Source organism: Vigna umbellata, chromosome 4 (genome assembly GCF_029865625.1).
Source record: "Vigna umbellata cultivar VRB3 chromosome 4, Vumbellata_1.0, whole genome shotgun sequence".
NCBI lineage: Eukaryota > Viridiplantae > Streptophyta > Magnoliopsida > Fabales > Fabaceae > Vigna > Vigna umbellata.
Window position 1 is genome coordinate 27,959,360 of NC_142168.1, and position 21,781 is coordinate 27,981,140.

Below are 21,781 nucleotides of genomic sequence, written 5' to 3' on the forward strand. Positions count from 1 at the left end.
ATTTCTAAAGGGTTGTAAATATAATTGGGAAAAGAATCAAGGTTAAAATGTAAGGTCTGGGGCAATCAAGAAACAAGAGCTGCCATTTTTTATAAACACCAGAACAACACATAAATTTATTACTGAAAAATGAACATAATATTACAAGATCTTACAAGATAATATATCTTAAATTATAAAAACATGCAATACAGTCCTTTTCTGTATTCAGAAAGATGATTATGAGAGATAAGTTACTAAAACACAACCGTCATTGACATACAAGATTGAGTAATACCTGTAGGAGTATCGAATACAGCTAACAATCTCCTGCCAAGATCTTCACAATCCTTCTCGCTAAACCCATAAAACTGTCCACTCTCCTCATTAATAAGACTATTTATAATAGTTTGTTACACCTATTTAATTACAACTGTACCAACTACCTTGTCTTTTCCTTCTATTGTAAACTATACTGAACCTATCATTAACTAATCCCGACTTATAGCTTACTTCAAACAAGCATGTGTGAGTGGCAACATAAAGAAATGTTTCTCAAGATTATAAATAAAGTGCCAAATCAATACAGCTGAACAATATAGGGTCAAAGAACAAAATTGTATGCTTGGTGTACGTTTGTATGCATATAACAAGCAAAGAAAGAGAATCTCACATAAATTGTGAATATAATGCAATGGCCATTATGGTCATCCCCAAGTGATCAGAAAAATCATTTATTAGTTTTCTGGCAACATAGACACAGAAAACTGCAACAGGAGCAGCAATAAGAAAAATTGTCAGGGCCAACGATCTTGCATAGTCTTCTGAACCAGAGGACTTCTTTGACTTTAAGATGGATGCATTATCTTGAGGAATCATTACTCAGGCTCTTTTCTTTGCTTTCAGATATCATATAATACATTGTATTAATTTTTATTTATTTATTTTTTATAGTTTGATGGGATGAGAGAAAAAGAAGATAAAGATGGGAACTAAACACACCAACGTATCTTTATCTTAACACTACTCTAACTGTAATAACTATCTCCATTATACCTAACTCATCATTTTCAATCCAAATCCATATCACTTCCTGTTTACCTCTTTTCTACCAATATTTTCCTTCCCACTACTTCTCATTCTAAACCTAACCAATAAATCAATTCAACTCCTCTTTTGTAACATCTTTACTCTCACTCTATATATATCTCTCTCTCTCTCTCTCTCTCTCTCTCTATATATATATATATATATATATATATATATATATATATATATATATATATACATTGATATGTTTATTTAATTTGTTTACTTTCTTTAGGAAGTATAAAGGGAAAATGTAGAGGGATGAGTTTTTATACAGAGGTGCTCTCTCGTTTTCTCTTGGTAGAAATAGGTTTCAATGTGACTATGGGAAATGAAGGAAGTTGAAATAGTAAACTGGGTGAAATCTCTATAGAAAGTTATGATTTCTACTGTCATAAGCCACAAGTTAGAGAGTTGTTACCTTCTGAAAAGTGGTTCTTCAGTATGAAAGTTGAGTGCTCCAAGTTTTAGCTAGTTGTGCATTTCTTTACCAGTCAGTTTATATATTTTAGTAGTTTTTAATATTCATGCCTTCTAGTTTCTTAACACTACTATGAGAATACCTTTTGGAATATCAGAGGAGCAGTTGGAGCGGTCTTCTAATATTTCCTATATGGGTGTTGGATTTAAAAAAGAGGTTATGTCATATTTCTTAACAAACCTGCACTTAACAAACCTATATATTAAACTTGCAACCAGAGGTAACACCGCAATATCTGCTATCACGTTAAACAAACCTGCACTTAACCAATTCCAAGCGCATTGAACTACTTACCTTGGTTACTAAATATTCATTTCTTAACCAAAATGTCAGTTAATGGTGTGGTTTTCTGGATTATAAACTATATCAGGTGAAATTCTCCAGCAATCATACAACATTGCACCTTAATCAATCAATTAATTGAATGTTCCTAGAGAACCTATCAAACTCTTCCTATTCTGCTTGAAACCCCTATTCGGACCAATTTCACAACGTCACATACAAATATTGCTAAACATAACTAAAACCTTATTCTAATCAAAGTACATGTTAATTTGCATTCATCATATTAGAAAGAATCATTCACCCATTATATAATCATAACACCATATTTCACAGAATCAAAGATAATGTTTAGCGCCACTTACTTTGGCTCTTCTTAGTTTCTTTTCTCTACACCACCAGAATTCTCCTAACCTTGAGATTGATCCAGCAGCTTCCTCTATTGTTCTATTAAAATTCTCCCAGGAAGTTCAAATGAACTTTATACAATTTAATGCTAAACTGCATAAGAAGTCAAGTAAGGACTTTAAACATAAAAGAGGGGGAAACAACACAGCAAAACTCAGGAGTAAACATACCTTGCTTCAGTACCTAGCTCTTTTGCTTCACTGTACAACACTTTAAGCCTTCCCAATGAGGTACCCCACACTTCTCAACCACTTCAGCTCCTGTATCAAAGTCAAAATAAAATTTCAACAAAAAAATAAACAGATATTATAGCAGAATAAAATCACAAACATCTAATTAATGATTACATGACCTAACCAGGAAACAACTTCAAACAGAGGATGACAAACTTAAACCATGTTACCACTTTTTTGACAAAATAGATCCACTAACATGATTGTCAAAACCATGATGAATAATATCTGAAAGCAATAAAAGCACCCAAAACGAAGCAAACCATTTTCAGTGACTAGTTTTCGTCAAGACCCATTTTCAATAACAACCAATAAAACGAAACCAAAATATAAGCAATTCAAACTTACTAAATGCAGAAGGCAATAGCAGCTCGATCTTATCTCTTCCACTTCGAAGACCCCATCACCTAGGGTTTCTAAATTCGCGATTTCAAACTCGAAACAACAACGAGCAAAAATAGGACAATGTAACAACACCGAGAGAAAAGATAACTCAAATAAACCTCAAATCTAAACGATTCAAACTTACCAGGACCAAAACGCAACTACAACTCCAGCTTATCTCTACCACTTCGAAGAAACCAACCTAGGGTTTCCAAAGTCGCAATTTCAAACCTCCAAAGAACAAAAAGAGAAAACGAAAACAAAAATAATCCTCAAAGCTTCGATTACTCACCGTGTTCGACAAATGAAATCCGAATCTACGAGCAGTGACGTCGAGTGCGGGTTTCACTGAACAAGAGCCTCCCTGCAGGCGAGGTGGACTCACAGCGGAGAAGAGAGTGCAGTGAAGAAGTGGACTGCAGCTTCGACAAGAGGGAGAAGAGGCAGAACTGGACTGAAGGTTCGAGGACAGAAGAGGGAGAAGATATGTTTTTTTTCAGAGTGTGGGAAATTTTGGAGCTTTCACTTTCATTTTTACTTGTTTTTTTTATTACGTACGCCAATTACATACGGATCCTCCGTATATAAATTTTTTTTTAATTATATACGGATTTGTCCGTATATAATGGATTTCCCAATATCCGTATGTAAAATCCGTATATAATACGTTTATTACATACGGATTTAATCCGTATATAATGATCCGCGGGTAACTAGCTATTTTCTTGTAGTGTCTCGACCGCCCCACCAGCGCCAGCACCTTCATTGGCGCCACTCCTCAGATCCCAAAACGCGCAATCAAAACCAACCCCAATTCGAAAACTTCACAATCTCTACTCGCAAAAACAAAACAAGATCAAAACCACAATTCCAATCAATGAAAATCCAATTACAACAAAAATCCATAATTTCCCAATTTCCACAAACCCCAATCCCCAAAATCGGAGAACAATTGGAACCCTAAACCCAAAGCTCAATGTCGCCGCCGCTTTCGCCAATCACGACATCGTTGCCCTCGCCATCTTCATGCATTCAAAATTGCGAGCTCTTCACACCGGAATTGAAACCCCCAAGATCAGAATCGAGAATGAGAACAGAAGGACCCCAAAATCCCCAACGACCCTAATTGCAACCCCAAATCGAAAACCTTAAGCTTGCAGGAGGACCACGTGATTTGCTCGACCCGCCACGATCACCATTGTGGTTTGTTCTGAAGGAGCCCGCTTCCACGATCCTGATGTTGTCGTGGTCACACCTACCGCCACGAAGAGACGCCATTGTGAGCCACCACAGACACCGCTTGGACACGCAGAATGTTTTAATGTTGGTTTGGGCAATGAAGGGAGAGGACCCTTTCATCCTTAAACTCTAAAAAAGCAAGGAATTTTAATGTCTGACTCCCTCACTCACGAGTGACTCACGGAAAAAATCTCCGCCGTGCCCGATCATTGCGACGTCCCTTTTCGCGAGATGCCTCTCTACCGCCTCTCCACCCTACTGTTTGCCTCACCTTAAACAATAATGGTTATCGTTTTTTTTTCGCTTTTCTAAGCTTTTCCCATGACGAAGAGGGGTGGGTCCTTTCCCTTGTGGGCGGACGACGATTTGTTGAACGGAAGGAGGGTGACCAATTGTTCTGTTTATTTTATTAATTTTTCTAATAATTGTTTAATTCTTGAAGTGGCTTGATCTAATGCGACTGTGGATGTCCAAGAATGGCCCGGATCTCCTAACTCACCCGAGAGCTAGGCCACAAACCCGACGGTGAAATCGTTCGGTCCCTTCCAGCGCGAGGGTGAAGATGCTCAGAACTCTTAAACAACCCAAGCATTTCCTAATATGGATTTTAGACCAAACGGTCTCACTCGCTCGGTCGTCTGGCCTCAACTCAAACTAAATTTTATCAGCTACATTTTTTTGATGTTCAAAATTCTAGTGTTGTTTTTCTTCGGTGCAGATGACAGGACTCTGTATACAAACTACTTAGCCAACTTTGAGCAACCCATCGGCAAGGAACATTTTTCAACTCGGTGAGGCAGACTCTCCGTGAGCTCTCACCTTGGTCTTAGGGCACGCTTCTAGAGTGCTCCTAAGACCTAAACCGAGTGGGTGAGGCAGATTTCTTTCGTGAACTCTGACCTTGGTCTTAGGGCACGCTTATAGAGAGCTCCTAAGACCTAAACCGAGCGGGTGAGGCAGATTTCTTTCGTGAACTCTCACCTTGGTCTTAGGGCACGCTTCTAGAGAGCTCCTAAGACCTAAACCGAGCGGGTGAGGCAGATTTCTTTTGTGAACTCTCATCTTGGTCTTAGGGCACGCTTCTAGAGAGCTCCTAAGACCTAAACCGAGCGGGTGAGGTAGATTTCTTTCATGAACTCTCACCTTGGTCTTAGGGCACGCTTCTAGAGAGCTCCTAAGACCTAAATCAAGCGGCAAAGTAAACTGTTTCGTGAACTCTCGCCTTGGTCTAGGAACACTTCAAAGGGACTCTTAGCGCAAAACCCGCTTGGATGATAAAGAACGCATGCTAGTATGAATTGAAACTCAGGTAAAATCCTCTACCGATCGATATAACTTTACAAACCCAACATCATATCAAAAATTTTGCTAGGGCTTTGGGGCTTATGATGTTGGGTATCATCTACCGACCGAACGGTAAAGGTGCAGAAGAGTCGGCCGACCGATGATACCTCTCAGGTCAAGGAACCGATCGGTAAAAAGAGTCGTTAAGGTAATTAATAGTAATAACTGTCGGGGAGTTAATGAAAATAATTGTCATTTATTGACAATTAATATTGTCATTCATTAGTGGTTAATGAGTCAGACCTAACGGTAAGCTCATTATAATTTATAAATATTTGTCTGGCAAAGGGTACGAAAAACTTGAACTTGAATTGAACGTAGAGCTCTGATAACTGATCTTGATTACAAGATTACTACGCGAGGTCATTGACTTGAGCGTTGGAGTGTCTTTTGCAGACACACTACCCCGCGGCTTGGACAAGAAGAAGAGAGAAGACATCACAACTGGACATCGGAATAGAGAACTTTGAATGTTTTGGATTAGGATTCTAAATCCTGCCGAAACAGTCATATTTATTGTTAATTAACATTAAAACTTCAACTAAACTATATATCAATGTGTTTGTTTTAGTCAAATTGATGCCGCCTTGACCAATATCAAATTAAGCATAGAATATAAAGAAAAAAAAAAAACTCTTGAACACAGTGAAACCCAGAATTTTAGTAGAAGTCACCAATTATGAATAATATTAAGAACTGTGAAGTAATTCATAATTTAAAGACTGTTTAAAATGTGTTTTTTTGATTCTACATTGATCAAACTGCAGTTTCGAAAATTTTGAAAGAACAGCTCCATGTTGGTCCCGTTGCACGTCCACCTCGTATTATGTCTATGGTACTAACAATTAGACACAATTTGTTCCCATTCGATGCAAATTAAGAGACCTTCAAGAACCTCCTTTGTGAAGGAAAACAACTCATCGTTATATCTTTTGTCCTCATTTTAATCTTGCGGACAATTTTGGAGGAAAGGTTATTGTCACGTGTACAAATTGGCTACTGTCATGTGCACCAATGAGTCAGAAGTGGGAGCAAAATTTTGAGGGTTTCGTAAAATGACATTTTTTAAGTGGTCACCCACTTCACAATACTCTATATTAGGGGACTGCGTCTTCTCATTTTTATTGAATAAGACATTAGGGGTGTCTCACACACCATGTGTAAAGATATCAATAAATAAGTATAGAATGTGAATACGAAACCTTTGAATATTAGATTTCATTTTAAAAAAACAGGCCACATATATCCTGCTGAACAAAAATTAAAAGTGGAGCATCTAATTACTGACCCATAAATATTAATCTTGTTATTATCGTTTAATTAATATAAATATAATGTATAATCAATCATCCAAAAATTATATATCTTTTGAAGAAATATAAAGGATTTTTTATATAAATATATATTCTCTCGTACTTGTATTTGAAGTCTTCCATAGACTCATTATCATTATTTACTGAGATTTTCTACAAAGACATTTACATGATGCCATGATTAAGTATATAATTTGAATATATATATATATATATATATATATATATATATATATATATATATATATATATATATATATATATATATATATATATATATATATATATCATTACAGGCGAACATTAAAACATCACAAAAAAACTAAGGATATGCTTATTTATATCATAATTTTTTATAAAGATTTAAATAATATTTTGTAGTAACTATTAAGGATAATTGTCTTTCATTAGTCAATATATCACATGTATAAGTTATACAGTCATAATTATCTATTAAAACTTTAACATGATTTAGACTCAATTATAGGAATAGTTATACATTAATTTGAATAATTGTGTCAGTCATATACTTGTTATGAATTTTCTCCACATTAAGTTTAACATCAACAACAACATTCCCTTTGTACGAAACTCACCTTTCTTATCCCAAACCACTATCATGATAGGGTTTATTTCTTTTCTTCATTACTAATTTTATAGGCTAGGAACTTCCTTGGACTCTCACTACCTAAACTTCATTCTTTACATAAGTATAAGAGTTTAGTAAAATTAAGATCCCTTCACTCTTTGGATTAAAACTTAATACAAACGTACCTTTTTGAATATGACATTTCTCCTTAAGAATGATCATATTAATAAAATTCTCCTAATTATAATATATTTGTATCACATGATCTTATAGATTTTTTATATTTAAACTTAAATTTTGTTCATTCTCACACACACCCTCACTTAAAGAATTCTCCTACCATCTATTCGCATTAAATCATAAAAAGTCATCATAAAAAAGTTCAAATCATATCAATCAAGTTGCAAACAAATATTAATCATTCAATTCATCCTTTAACATTAGACATCCATTAAATTAAAAAAATGAAATAAAAAAAATTATAATGAAACCCATATCAAATACAATCATTTTTATAAGTTTAAGAATTTAAAGGAAAAAAAAATCCTTTGAACATGTATGATTCTTGTATAATTATAATTATACTATATTATGCATTTATTTTTATTATATTAATAATAATGATTAATATATAAATTTTAAATATATTATTCTCACTCTCCAAAAATTATTAGTCGAAACCACCGGTGGAAGAGACACAAGAACATGAAAGTCTTTATAATATGAAATTACGTGCAAATCTTTAAAAATATAAATAAATAAATGAAGTGAGGTGTAAGATGATTTCACATTCATCTTATAAATGAAGAAATAAAAATTAAAAGCCATTACAGAGAAGAGAAACAGAAGCAAGTGGCCCGTACATAAAGTTTCTTGGTTTCGAAAATCCAAGAATTACACAGTAACACGTATTTCATAGAGCAATTCATCAGAAAAATTAAGGTAAATCCCAATGGACTCTCCTTCAATCTTCAGTTCAGAATCTGATGAAGACTGTTGGATCATTCGAGTAAACGAAATCGTAAGTGAAACCCACCACTCAGTCTTGAAAAGAATACCTGTTTGCATATTCCATGTTCCCAAAACTCTGAGCTGTGGCAAGCCAGAAGCCTTTACTCCCCAATTTGTAGCCATTGGTCCATACACCCACTTTCGCCCTGAGCTCTATCCCATGGAAAGGATCAAGATTTTTGCTGCCAAAGCGGTTCTAGACCACTTCAAAAAACATGAACTCAAACAAGTAATCCAAGAATTCCGCGACACAGCAACCTTCATCCGTGCTAGTTACCACAAACACTTGTGCCTCAAAGATGAAACCTTGTTATACACCGTTGCAATTGATGCTTTCTTCTTGTTGAATTTCTTCCACAAGTATCTCAATGACAGACTATCTTGCTCTTTCATGAGAGGATTAGGAGACCAAACTGAGTTTCGTGGTCTGACACTAACCAAGGATGCCATCGTAAGGGACATCCTCATGGTGGAGAATCAAATTCCAATGTTCTCTTTGTTGAAGATCTTGCAGTTTGAAAGCTCCGAACCTACTCATTCTGTTCAAGAGTACTTGGGTTCGATGCTCTTGTCATTCTGTAAACAACACTCTCCACTTAAGTTAATTCACAGCCCCACATGTTCTGAAGCTGTATCAAAGCATTGCCATGTCTTGGATCTCATGTACCATTTGGTCGTCTCTAATGCCGTAAACTCTGAAACACCGATACCTGATCCAAGCGAAGGTATGTGTGGATAGAGAAATTTTATAAGATGATTCAAAACTAGGTCTCTATTAATCTTCACATCAGTGTTATTATTGTTATTATTTTCTTGTAAAAATATGCGAGAATATGTTAGATAAACTTAAATTAGAAAAAAGGTGCTTTTGTAGTTTTGTAGGAGTCTTCTCAAATTCGCGTTTTTCCACACATACGGGTAGTTTATATTTTGTACTGTAGCAGCTTGGTTAAAATCTTGCTTGTTATTATTTAGGTAGCAGCTCAGTTCTGTTAGTTGTTTTTGTTACGTTTTCGGTTGGACTGTAGCAATTCGACCAAGATATTTGGCCGATGTTATTTTGGTTTTTGCTTTAATTATGTCCAATGTTTTTACGTCTGAACATGGCTGTTTAATTTCCATCACATTCATTAAATAATGTGGTATTAAAGATTAAAGCTCTATGCTTTGAGTGTTGAGTGTGAAAAAACAAAAAACAAAATGAGAGCTAGTGAATCCATGAGTGTTTAAAAAAAGTGAAAAAGATGACAAAAGTTGTTAACGGTGTGACTTAGTCACAACTAGCGATCCAAGACAGTAACACATATAATAATTAGTGCTTACATATAAAGGTGTTGTTGGGATTTCAAGACGTATGAGATATAATGAAGGCTGGTACGATGAATTTGATGAGGAAGAACATCAGACAGTAACACATGTTGCCATGTTGAAGAAAATGCAAGTGAAAGTCAACATTGTATTTTCTCAACAATGTAGTAGACGAGTCAGGGTTCGAAAAGATACTGAATGCATCGTTAGCAAATAAAGCCTGGGAGACTCTAGAGGTTGCCTACAAAAGTGAATATTGTGTGAGACGGGTTTGAACATGCTCTTAGGAGAGAGTTTGAACATTTAGAGATGGAAGAAACAAAGCTGGTTATCGAGTACATCACTCGGGTACAGAAGGTTGCTAATAAACTAGGTAGGAATGGAGAAGAGATGCCACCTAACTAGGTTATAGAAAAAATGTTGAGATCTTTGGCGGATAACTTCGAGGGCGTTAACTGCATAATCGAAGAATCAAAGGACTTGTCAGTTCTCACAAAGGAAGAAGAAAGAGAAGGAACCTGATGATCAAACACTATAGATGAAATTCATTATGAACGAAACTCGCAACACTTAACGCTGAGGTTATGGAGGCAGAGAACAAGGAAGTCTGCACAAATATAACCTGGCAGCAAAATTGGCATGGCCACTATCGAGGAAGAGGCCGTGGAGATCAGTTTAAAGACGTGTATAGTGCTTCGAATGTGAAAAACTCGACCACTATGCAAACGAATTAATGCATATCAGGAAGCTATTATAATTGTGGGAAGGTCAACCACATAGCAAAATTTTTCCGAGTTGGAAAGAAAGGTAAAAAATCCTTCTTACAAAATGCAGAAGAGATAGGAATTTTATTGTTATCAGAAAGCTCGAACAAGTCCATGACCAAGTTGTTCGAGGTAGTGCAAAAGGAGATCGAGTTGTTTGATGAAGAGACCGAGTTGTTTGATGCCAAACAGATACAAACCAAGTTGCTTGAGGATGAGAAATGTAAACCATGGTGTTTAAGGCCAAGCAGATGAAGGCTGGGTTATTTGGAGTTGAGATATTGAAGGCCAGGTAATTTGAGGACGAGAAGATGAACCATAGGTTGGATAAAGTCGAGCAGGTGGAGGCCGATCTATTGAGTGTCGAGTTGCCAAATATCCTAGCAAAGGAAATGGGAAACCTGGTAATAAAGGTGGAGAGCTCGAACGAAGTATTACCGAGCTATGGATTTGCTAGGCCAAGTTGTGACGAGCGTATGCTAGGGGATGCTGAGTTATTGAAGAAACCAACAGTACAAAGCCCCAAATTGGGTAAAAAAAAGTCTGGCGATATCGTTGAAGAGCTTAGCAACGTATTTAAATAGCTTGGCAATGAAATAGGAGAACTTGAAAATGAAGGTGGCGAACTCCAATGTAGTGTCGTGCTTGATATCAGGGTGAGGAGAATTCTACCAATTTTGTGTGGTACATGTATACTAGAACTATCAATCATATGTGTAGAACTAAGGATTTCTTAGGTAGAGGCCAGGTTCATGTCATTTGGAGATTATTTCAAAGTGGGAATAAAAAGGTGTGGAATAATTCGTCACATACATAAGGATGGGGGAGTTAGAGAAATCAGGGACATTTCCTATATTTTTTAGCTTAAGAACAATATTTTAAGCATGGGTCAGTTGATTGAAAAAGGTAAGCAGTTTTAATAAAGGACTAGGTGTTGTATTTGAAGGATAAGTATGGTTGTCTCGCGTCCGAGTAGAAATGAAGAAAATTTGAATTTATAAAATGGAGTTGAAGCCCTTGTAGGAGACATGTTTGGCTAGACATGAAAGAGGAAACTGTGATATGACACTTTCGGTTTGGACACCTTAACTATGGAAGCTTGACTAAATGTTAAGGAGAGAACTAGTACTCGGACTACCCAATATAGAATTTGAGACAAAATTTTGTGAACAATGCATGCTTAGAAAATAGTCAAGAACAAAGTTTCCAAATTTGGCTATGTATAGGGTAGAAGAGCAACTCGATCTAGTACACACCGATCTGTGTGGACCAATTTCTCTTAGTTCATTGGTTATGATGAACAAGCAAAAGCAAGAGGTACGTTTTCATTAGTTATGATGAACAAGCAAAAGCCTACAAGTTGCCCAATCCATTTTCAAGCAAGACTCTAGTATGCAAGGATGTCTAGTCAGATGAAAATAGTGAATGGAATTGGACTGACTCGAAGGAAAAGTCTTTAGAAAGCATGATTTTTGGGGGAGAGACCTCGACATTCGTTAATAAGAGTTTGAATACACTACTAGGTGCAAATAATCACATTTGAAAGAGTGAATGAGCATGATGATGAAGAAGATGAACCTATGCAGGCTAGATCTTGAAGTGTAAATGACATTTATAACTCCATTCATGAGGTACATGGTATGTCTAATGACAGGTGCAGAAGATGTAAAATTTGAAGAAGTCATGCTTAATGAAAGATGGAAGAAAACTATAGATGAGGAGATTAACTCAATTGAAAAAAGATGAAACATGGAAGTTGATACATTTACCAACATGAGCTCGGCCAATTGGTGTTAAATGGGTATACAAGAAGAAAATCAATGTAAAAGGAGAGGTGGGGTGCTACAAAGGCTAACTTGTGATGAAGGACTACAAACAACAAAAAAGAATTGACTACGATGAGGTATTTGCTCTAGTAACGAGGATGGAAACACTTCAACTATTATTTTCATTAGTAGCAACACAAAGTTGGAAGATACATCAGATGAATGTAAAGTCTACATTTCTGAATGAAGTTCTGGAAGAGGAAGTGTATGTAGAACAACCTCTCAGTTAGATGAAAAAAGGCAAAGAAAAGAATGTGCTAAAGCTAAGAAGGCGTTGTATGGATTAAAGCAATCTCTGCGAACATGGAATGTGAAAGAATTAACGCCTATTTCAAGAAAAATGGTTATGAGCAATGTCTATATGAACGTGCTCTATACCTAAAGAAGGACATATCGGGTATGTTGTTTGTTGTCTTGTATGTACATGATTTGATTTTTTTGAAAAGTAAAGCCGAGCTAGTTGAAGAATTTAAAGAAGTGATGAAGGTATTTGAAATGATTGATCTGGGCATCATGAGATATTTGGTTTGGACGTGGATCAAAGCTCGGCAGAGATCTTTGTGTCTTAAAGGATGTATATTGAGGATATACTGAAAAAAGACAAAGATGATGAAGGACAATCTAGTTTTCATTCCAATAGAACTTGACACGAAGCTATCAAAAAATGAAGAAGGGAATCTTGTTGATGCAAATAGATATCAAAGCTTAATTGGGAGTCTTAGGTACTTGACAAACATAATGTTAGACCTTATGATGAGTGAGAGATACAAGCCATTTTATGGAGGAGCCAAGGTATTCTCATTGGAAAGCATAAAAGCAAATACTATGGCATGTAAAGGAAACTCTATCTTTTGAATTAATGTACATTAAGTCGGACATTTATCGACTTAGTGGGTACTTGAACAGTGTCTGGTGTGGAGATGTGATTGACTAGAAGAGCACATAGATGTGGATGACTAAAAGAGTACGATTGGTTACGTTTTCTTCATGAGAACTACAATATTTACTTGGCTCTTAAAGAAACAACCTATTGTAACACTATCAACGTGTGAAGCTGAGTATGAGAGTGTTGTTAGGCATGCGATCTGGCTTAAAAACTTGTTACAAAATTTGGAGATTATGCAAGAAGAGAAGGTATTGATTCGAGAGGACAATAGATCAGTGATCGAGCTAATAAAGAACCCAGTAAATAATGAAAGAAGCAACTCGTAGGAATCTTTTATTTCTACATTCACGTTTCTTCCACTGATCTGGATAGTTTATATTACATACTGTAGCAGCTAGGTTAAAATCTTAATTGTTATTATTTTACTGTAGTAGGTCGGTTCTAGCAACTCGACCACGATAATTGATTGGTTTTATTTTCGTTTCTGTTTTCATTCGGTCTAGTACTATTGCGTCTATACACGACTATTTAATAGCCTTCACATTCAATGAATTGATAGTGCAACCAGATTAAGTTTCTTCTTTGTGCAATGCATTTTAATAGAATCATGGAGACATCATAGTGATGTTGGACTACCTAGCTAATTATTTTCGTGGTAATATTGACACTACCACAGGTACTTCTGCAGCAGTCCAGAAAAGCTCAAATTATGAAGCCATAGCAATTTCCTTTAAGAAAGTTAAAGGTGTATTAACATGGACAGTAGGCTCTTTGAAGAAGCTGAAGGACGTGAATATTCCTCTAGGGAAACCCTTTAAACGACAACTAGATCGAGTAATAAAAGTGTCCTGTCAACTTGATACTCTTTCATCTCATCCAAAACTTTCTGAAGAAGAAGAAGAAGAAGATGTAGCTCCGATGATTATCAACATTCCTTGTGTGCGTGAACTTCATTCAGTCGGGGTCTGTTTCAAACCTGTGGAAGGTGGCAACATGGCCATTGAATTTGACGAAACAAAGGGCATATTTTACCTCCCTGTGGTGAAACTGGACGTGAACTCTGAAGTGATAATGAGAAACCTTGTGGCTTACGAGGCCTTGACCCAACCAGACTTTCTCATCTTCACGAGGTACACAGAACTTATGAGGGCAATCGTAGACACTGTGAAGGATGTGAAGCTGCTGATGAAGGCAGGGATCATAGAGTCAAGTAGCAGTCTGAGTATGGAAGAAACTGAGGAACTATTCAACGGAATGAGCAAATCCATTGGACCCACCAAAGCACACAAGTTAGATGAGACTATTAAGAAAGTGAACAAGTACTACCATGATAAGAGGAAGACCAACCTCTTCAAGGCCTCAACAGATTATGTTTACAGATCATGGAAGTTCTTCACACTTCTTGCCACCTTTGTTCTCTTGGCCATGACGGCTATTGAAACGTTTTGCGCAGCTTATGATTGTCATAGGTATTTTGCACCCCAATGATGTTGTCATTTTCTTTTCTACTTTTGCTAGAGCATGGCTGGGAGTGTATCATGTTTCTGTAAAATAAAAAGTACAGCTTAAGTAAGACCTTCATAGAATGTTATAATGTATGTTTGATGTGTTACCCAATTGAAACCATCTGTTATGGTTTCGGGTGTATAATGTTTCTGTAAAATTAAGTACAGTTTAAGTTATACTTTCATTCGATCGATGTTGTATTGATTAGTTATGCAACTGAAACCATCTATTATATGATTTATATTTAAAAAAAATTTCTTTTAACAACTTTTTTTACCATTTTTTTTACAACTTTTTTGACAATTTTTTTTTCAACAGTCTATTCTATATAGTAGTTTATGATTGATACGTTTAAATATACAAACCAATAAAATAACACCTTAAAAAAAGGTTTTTTAAAAAGTTAACATATCTGAATCTTTATATTTTATTTTTCTTATTATACTCTAGATGTCCGAGATTTTCGCAAATTACAATCCCATGATATTTTAACGACTAAAAGTTAACAACTTTTTACAATAACATATGTCAAAAATTTATTGATTTATTTTAAATATTTTTTAAAAAATATTTTAAATTCAACAATGAAAAACGGTCACTTAAACAATTGTCAAAATGTTGTTATAAAAAGTTATTAAAAGAAAGTTTTCCTTAACTATGATTGGAAGTTGACTGAACAAACTCAATTAGTTTGGGTTGTCTATTGTTTAATAAACTTGATTCATAAAAAAAAATGTGTTGAAGTTATACAAAACTATGTTAATTAAATAAATGAGCTACATTTTGGGTCACCAAATATCACTTTCTGAAATGAGAGTTTAAAATATAGAAATATTATATCATGTTTATTATGGACGTAAAACTTAATATGGCTAAAATTTACCTTTGATTGTGAGTTATTTATCACTTTAAAAAAAATGCAGATTGGCATCTAAAAATATTTAAAGAAGTAAAACATCAATTTAAAATATACAAATGAGTCTAATTTTATCTTAAATATTGAATTTTGTAAAATTAAATTATACTTAAAATATATTTTTTAATATTAATTATACAAACTTTGTATAATCTCTTTTACACGAAAGTTGGACCATGAAGCACAAAGAATTAACGTCAAAGAAGTTAACGTGTTAAAGTATGTTTAAATTTATGCAGAAAAACAAAGTTCTGTCACAACCATTATATCGACAATTCTTTTTTTTTTTTTCTTCTTCAGAAACTAATGGAAGAATTTTTTTTTATTTAAAACTTAAATAAATTGTATAATAATTATATAAAATAAATTTAATGTGAAAACATCATAACTCTTTTCAACTTATCCAATAAATATTTATAGTAAAAGTCATGTTATGGTATCCTTAGTATAAAGGACCAACAAGTCGTTCGAAAGGAATATATATAACATGTAAAACTAAGGAGACATTACAGACGTTATAACTGAGAAGATGATAAGAGCTTGAAAAGGGATGCGTAGCTGAAAAGCAATGGTCAGAAGAGAACGTTATAGCCAAGTGAGATGTGAATACTAACCTTAGATTAATCTTCTAACCAATAGTTAATTAGATGGATATAATATACAATTTAAATTTAAGTCCAAAATAACCCAAATTGTGTTTGACTCACAAATTTATAACAATATATAAAATAATTATGTAGAATTATTTTCAATCAATTGGGGTCATTATATTATGTTGTAAAATAATTTAAATGTACTAAAATCGAGTCGAAGAAAAAATACAAATAGAAATAATATATTAATATAAAAATAAAATAATTTTAAATTTTTTATTTTTAAATAAAATTTGAATATTTTTACTCCTTTGTTTCTGGATCATGCTATTCTCGACCACCGGAAAAGATAAGCTTATTTCAAAAGTCTTTTGTTCGAGAGTCAATATAAAAATATTTTAAAAGATATTTTTTTTAAAATAAACTTTTAGCCTCAATTATTTTTATAACCGAAGCAAAAAAGGGTTTATGACAATAATTTTTCTCATAATCGTTGTCATAGACCCTTAAAATTAAATAATTATATTAAATCAGATATAATCTATTATCTCAATTGTTTGTGGAATAGAAACAAAAAAAGTTTATGATAGTGATTCTTCTTACAATTGTTGTCATAGACCTAATTTTTTTTCTAACGATTTAGTATTTTGATTTTTTTAGCCGAAGCATAATCTGAACTTTTTTACTTCAATTTATAACCAAGTAAAAAATCTTCTATTTTTATTCATTTTAATCCATTTTAATATGTATTGGTTATAAAATTGCTATCGATGTTGAAAACAACCTTGTTGCACTTGTAGTATAATTTTTGTATTTCTTTTTATTTAAATATTTCATATACATTTTTAGATGTTTTGGATAATTTTTTTATATTCTCAAGCTTCATATTGAAAAATACAGGCGTTATAATGCTTCTAATTATGATGAGTGAGAGAGATGGAGAAAAGAAAGAAGAATATTAAGGAGAAAGAATTCAAAGAAGTTGAGAGAAAAAAAGAAATAAAAGAGAAGTAGATGATAGGAAAAAAATTAAAGAGAAAATGAGAAAGAAAAAAAGGAAAATAAAGATATGAAGTTGAGAGAGAAAAAAAATATAGAAAAATGAAATTATAGAAAAAAAAAGAAAATTAGAAAAAAAAAGAAAATTAGAAAAAAAAAGAAAATTAGAAAAAAAAGAAAATTAGAAAAAAAATGTGATTATCAAAGAGAAAAGATAAAAAAAAAGTGTGTTATAATAGTATAAATATTGATGTTTTATCTATTTCAATAATTAAATAAGAGTTTTTAAGGATATGTCCCAATAACAAATCATTTAATAATTAACCTGTTTATAAGAACTTTATTTCTGAGATGGAAAACTAATAAAATGATGACATTTAATCTAAGTTTCAGGCTTTTCTTGAAGATAGTGTGCTCATGACATGACAAATATCGTTATAAAAAGAGAAAATNAAATTAGCTTAATCTACTTATTTAATGGGCATATAACATCACTCTTGAAAGTTGCATTAATAAATTAACATTTATGAACTTAGAATTCATTTTATATCCCATCCAAATCTAACATTATTAATTAATTTGTGTTGATTTTTTTGTTAAGTTTGATTTTTGGTTAATATTAAATGTTGCTTTTATTTTAGTGATATGTATAGATAATTCATTATTTTAGAATGATTACTTAAGGACCCTAATTTTTCATTACTGGATAAAGAAAGTAGAGAAGCTATATATATCTACATAGCTCTCCCACTTTAACATGAACTTTATAATAGTCACCATGATCAGGCTATTTTTCTTATATTTTTGTGTAGTCCACTCCACAAAATCTCAAACTCGTATATATATATATATATATATATATATATATATATATATATTCAACTTCTTTAGTATGAACACCCCTTTGCCCCCATTTTTGAAATATTATTTCCTCATTTCTTTTGCCAAACATGTTTAGAAAATGTGAAAATATATTTAACGTGTAAAACTATCTATATCTTACTAATCCTCTCAATCGTGTTCATCTCTCCCTCAAGGTGGAGGTTATGTTGAAAATGATGTTTTTGTTGACTTCATCCTCCTTAATTAATGAACATTTTGTTTCATTTGAAATTTAATTATTTGATATATAATTATAATATATAGAGATATTCATATAATACTGTTTTAATACGTTTGTTATAATAATTTTATTTCTTAAAATATAATAATTATTTTATAAAATGGATTAATCCATAAACTTATTATGAATTAGGTTTGACTAAATTATGCAAACTGTAGAGTAAAAAAACAATTCAATTTAAATTACACTTTTCTCCCCTAACATAACCTATTACACAAACTTTTTAAATTGATTGATGGGTCACATCTATTTTAATAGTTCTACATTCAATTTATTAATAAATTTTGTGTAAAGTCTAGACACTATTTAATCTCAACCTCTAAAACTATGATAAATGAGAATATGCTTCAAAAATAAAACAACACCACCCTTTAGAATGCTTCAAAATGCTAAATAAATGTGAAATTAAATTGATCTAGTGTTAGGCTTTTCATAATACCGAACCCTACACTTCTATGTTGAGTGTCACCTCTTCAAATTTTGAAATAAGCATTATATTTTCTTCCAAAAGTTTCCAAACTTCATCTCATCCAAACTTGACTAAAGCCTCCTTATTTAAACTTTATTTGAAAAATTTTCCTCCTTTACTTTATTTTCCTCTCAACACAAGCCCCTGCTTTATAGTTATGAGTTTTTTTTCACTAAATAAGTGTAATTTTTTTATTGAAATAAATAAATTTTAAAAAATTATGTAAATGGATAAATAATGTCTGAGGAACATGATTTCAAAATAAAGAATTTGAAAACACGACTTTAAGTTAATGATAAAGAAATCATATTTTTAAAGAACATTTTCAATTTTTTTTCTTAAAAGAAATTATGTTTTGAATATACAATTTTTAATTTTTTTATATATTTGCACATAATTTGGATTTACTATACAAAACTTCTTGTTTTCAATTCCATACATCTTCTACCTTCTTTTCGTACTTTTGTATTTTCGTATCAGTTATTTCTATTGTAATGTTTTTAGTTTTTTTTTTATGTATTCTAAATTTTTATATAAACATCTTTCTATTTTATATTTTTTAATAGTTTGATTAATTGGGATTTTCAGATTTTGTATGCTTTTTAAAATTTAAATGATTATCTTTTTATTTTGAGATTTTTTAATAATATGACTAGTTAAGTAAAAGAAATTTTTTTCTAATTTTTTTACACTATAAATTTGTTATGCTTTGCTTGTATAAAAAATATTTTTATTTTAAGTTATTTTAATAATTTGATTATTAGAATTATAAATGTAAGTTCATTTACTAAAAACATATATGTGATTTTAAAAAAAAATTAAAGTTGTTGAATATAGTTAAAACTATGTATCAGATTAATTTTCTTGTGTTAAATATATACCTAGGATCCTCTATTTATAATAAAAGAAATATAGGTTAAATCCAAAATACAAATAAGAAATAATAACAAACAAACTAAAAATAAAAGATAAGTATAAGGATATAATATATCTAATACTCTCCTCAAGCTAGTGTATACAAATCTTATGCACCAAACTTATTACTAATATAATCCGTAAAGACTTAGTGAAAATATATGCTTCTGCACTTGAGTGACACAAAATTCTTAATGATCAAAGACGACATAGAAGACAAAATATTAATCCAGAAGACTAATAGAAATCATTTTTGTCACGAATGGTTGACATCCAGTGGATAAAGAGGTAATTGTTGAAGAGTCACTATGTATGCTATATATAAACTAATAGAAACCATTTTTGTCACGCGAGAAAAACATACATGGACGAGTCAAACACAATATTGACAAAAGGGAGGTCAAAAGAGACCGTTATTAGAAAGTGAGTTTTTAAACCTAACTCAACCCCACAAAACCAGGTTTGTAGGGTGAGGTTTGCATCCAATTATAAACTATGAATTGGCCTTATCTCTAATTGATGTGGGAATTCCAACACACCCCCTTCACGCCGAGGTATAGACATCTCCTACGTGATAGTATAAAATTGGGTGGTCCAATAACGGCCCGATAGCGGGTGGAATAGAAGAATAGAATGCCCACTTAGAACTTGCTAGGATAGGCTCTAACCATGGCTCTGATATCATATTAGAAAGTGAGTTTAAGCCTAACTCAACCCCAAAAAACCGGTTTGTAGGGTGAGGTTTGCACCCAATTATAAACTTTGAATTGGCCTTATCTCTAGTCGATGTGGGACATCCAACACACCTCCTTCACGCCGAGGTATAGACATCTCGTGCATGCTAGTAGAAATTGGGTGGTCCAATAACAGCCCGATAGTGGGTGAAATAGAAGAATAAAATGCCCACTTAGAACTAGCTATGATAGGCTCTAACCATGGCTCTGATACCATGTTAGCAGTGGACTTTAAGCCTAACTCAACCTCACAAAACCGGCTTGTAAGGTGAGGTTTGTACCTCACTTGTATATTATAATTTGACCTTATCTCTAGTCGATGTGGAACTTCCAACACACCCCCTTCACGCCGAGGTATAAACATCTCGTGCGTGATAGTAGAAATTGGGTGGTCCGATAATGGCCCGATAGCGGGTGGACTAGAAGAATAGAATGCCCACTTAGAACTCGCTAGGATAGGCTCTAACCATGGCTCTGATACCATATTAGAAAGTGAGTTTAAGCCTAACTCAACCCCACAAAACCGGCTTGTAGGGTGAGGTTTGCACCCAATTATAAACTATGAATTGGCCTTATCTCTAGTCGATGTGAAACTTTCAACACACCCCTTCGTAGAGGTATAGACATTCGTGATAGTAGAAATTTGGTGGTCCAATAACGACCCGCTATAGAATGCCCACTTAGAACTAGCTAGGATAGGCTCTAACCATGACTCTGATACCATGTTAGTAGTGGACTTTAAGCCTAACTCAACCCCACAAAACCGGCTTGTAAGGTGAGTTTTGCACCTCACTTATATATTATAATTTGGCCTTATCTCTAGTCGATGTGGAACTTCCAACACACCCCCTTCACGTCGAGGTATAGACATCTCGTGCATGATAATAAAAATTGGGTGGTCCGATAACGACCTGATAGCGGGTGGAACAGAATAATAGAATGTCCACTTAGAACTCGCTAGGATAGACTCTAACCATGACTCTGATACTAATAAACGTAGTGAAAAGCCATGGATGAACATGAGAGAGAAACCTTAAAAGAGAGTAGAGGAGACGAGACGTATCACACGTGCGACATAAAAGAGAGCAGATTCACAAAGCGTTGAGAGCGCGTAAGAGCTCCAATGAATTTGTCATTGACGACACAGTGGTCGTCTGACCAAGATGATTAAAACCGTGTGATCATAATTCAAAACTGAAACTCCAATAGTAACATCAGTAAACGTGGCAATAGGCGATGACGTCACCACAACAACAATATTATTATTATTATTATTATTATTATTATTATTATTATTATTATTATTATTATTAAAAGTGTTTTATCGAATTATATCTATGGACTTTTTATTTGTATTGAAGTTTTTTCACATTACAAAACGGTGTGTTTT

The 21,781-nt window shown here is 33.4% G+C and overlaps 1 protein-coding gene across 1 annotated transcript; it reads left to right on the forward strand.

Annotated features, from left to right (window-relative positions):
• The first annotated feature begins 8,086 nt into the window (after positions 1 to 8,086).
• On the forward strand, positions 8,087 to 14,829 carry LOC148199759 (putative UPF0481 protein At3g02645). The gene is made up of 2 exons (XM_088111641.1): positions 8,087 to 9,077; positions 13,813 to 14,829. The coding sequence occupies exons 1-2, from the start codon at positions 8,294 to 8,296 to the stop codon at positions 14,622 to 14,624; spliced, it is 1,596 nt and encodes a 531-aa protein (XP_087967767.1). The 5' UTR covers positions 8,087 to 8,293; the 3' UTR covers positions 14,625 to 14,829.
• Positions 14,830 to 21,781: the final 6,952 nt, after the last annotated feature.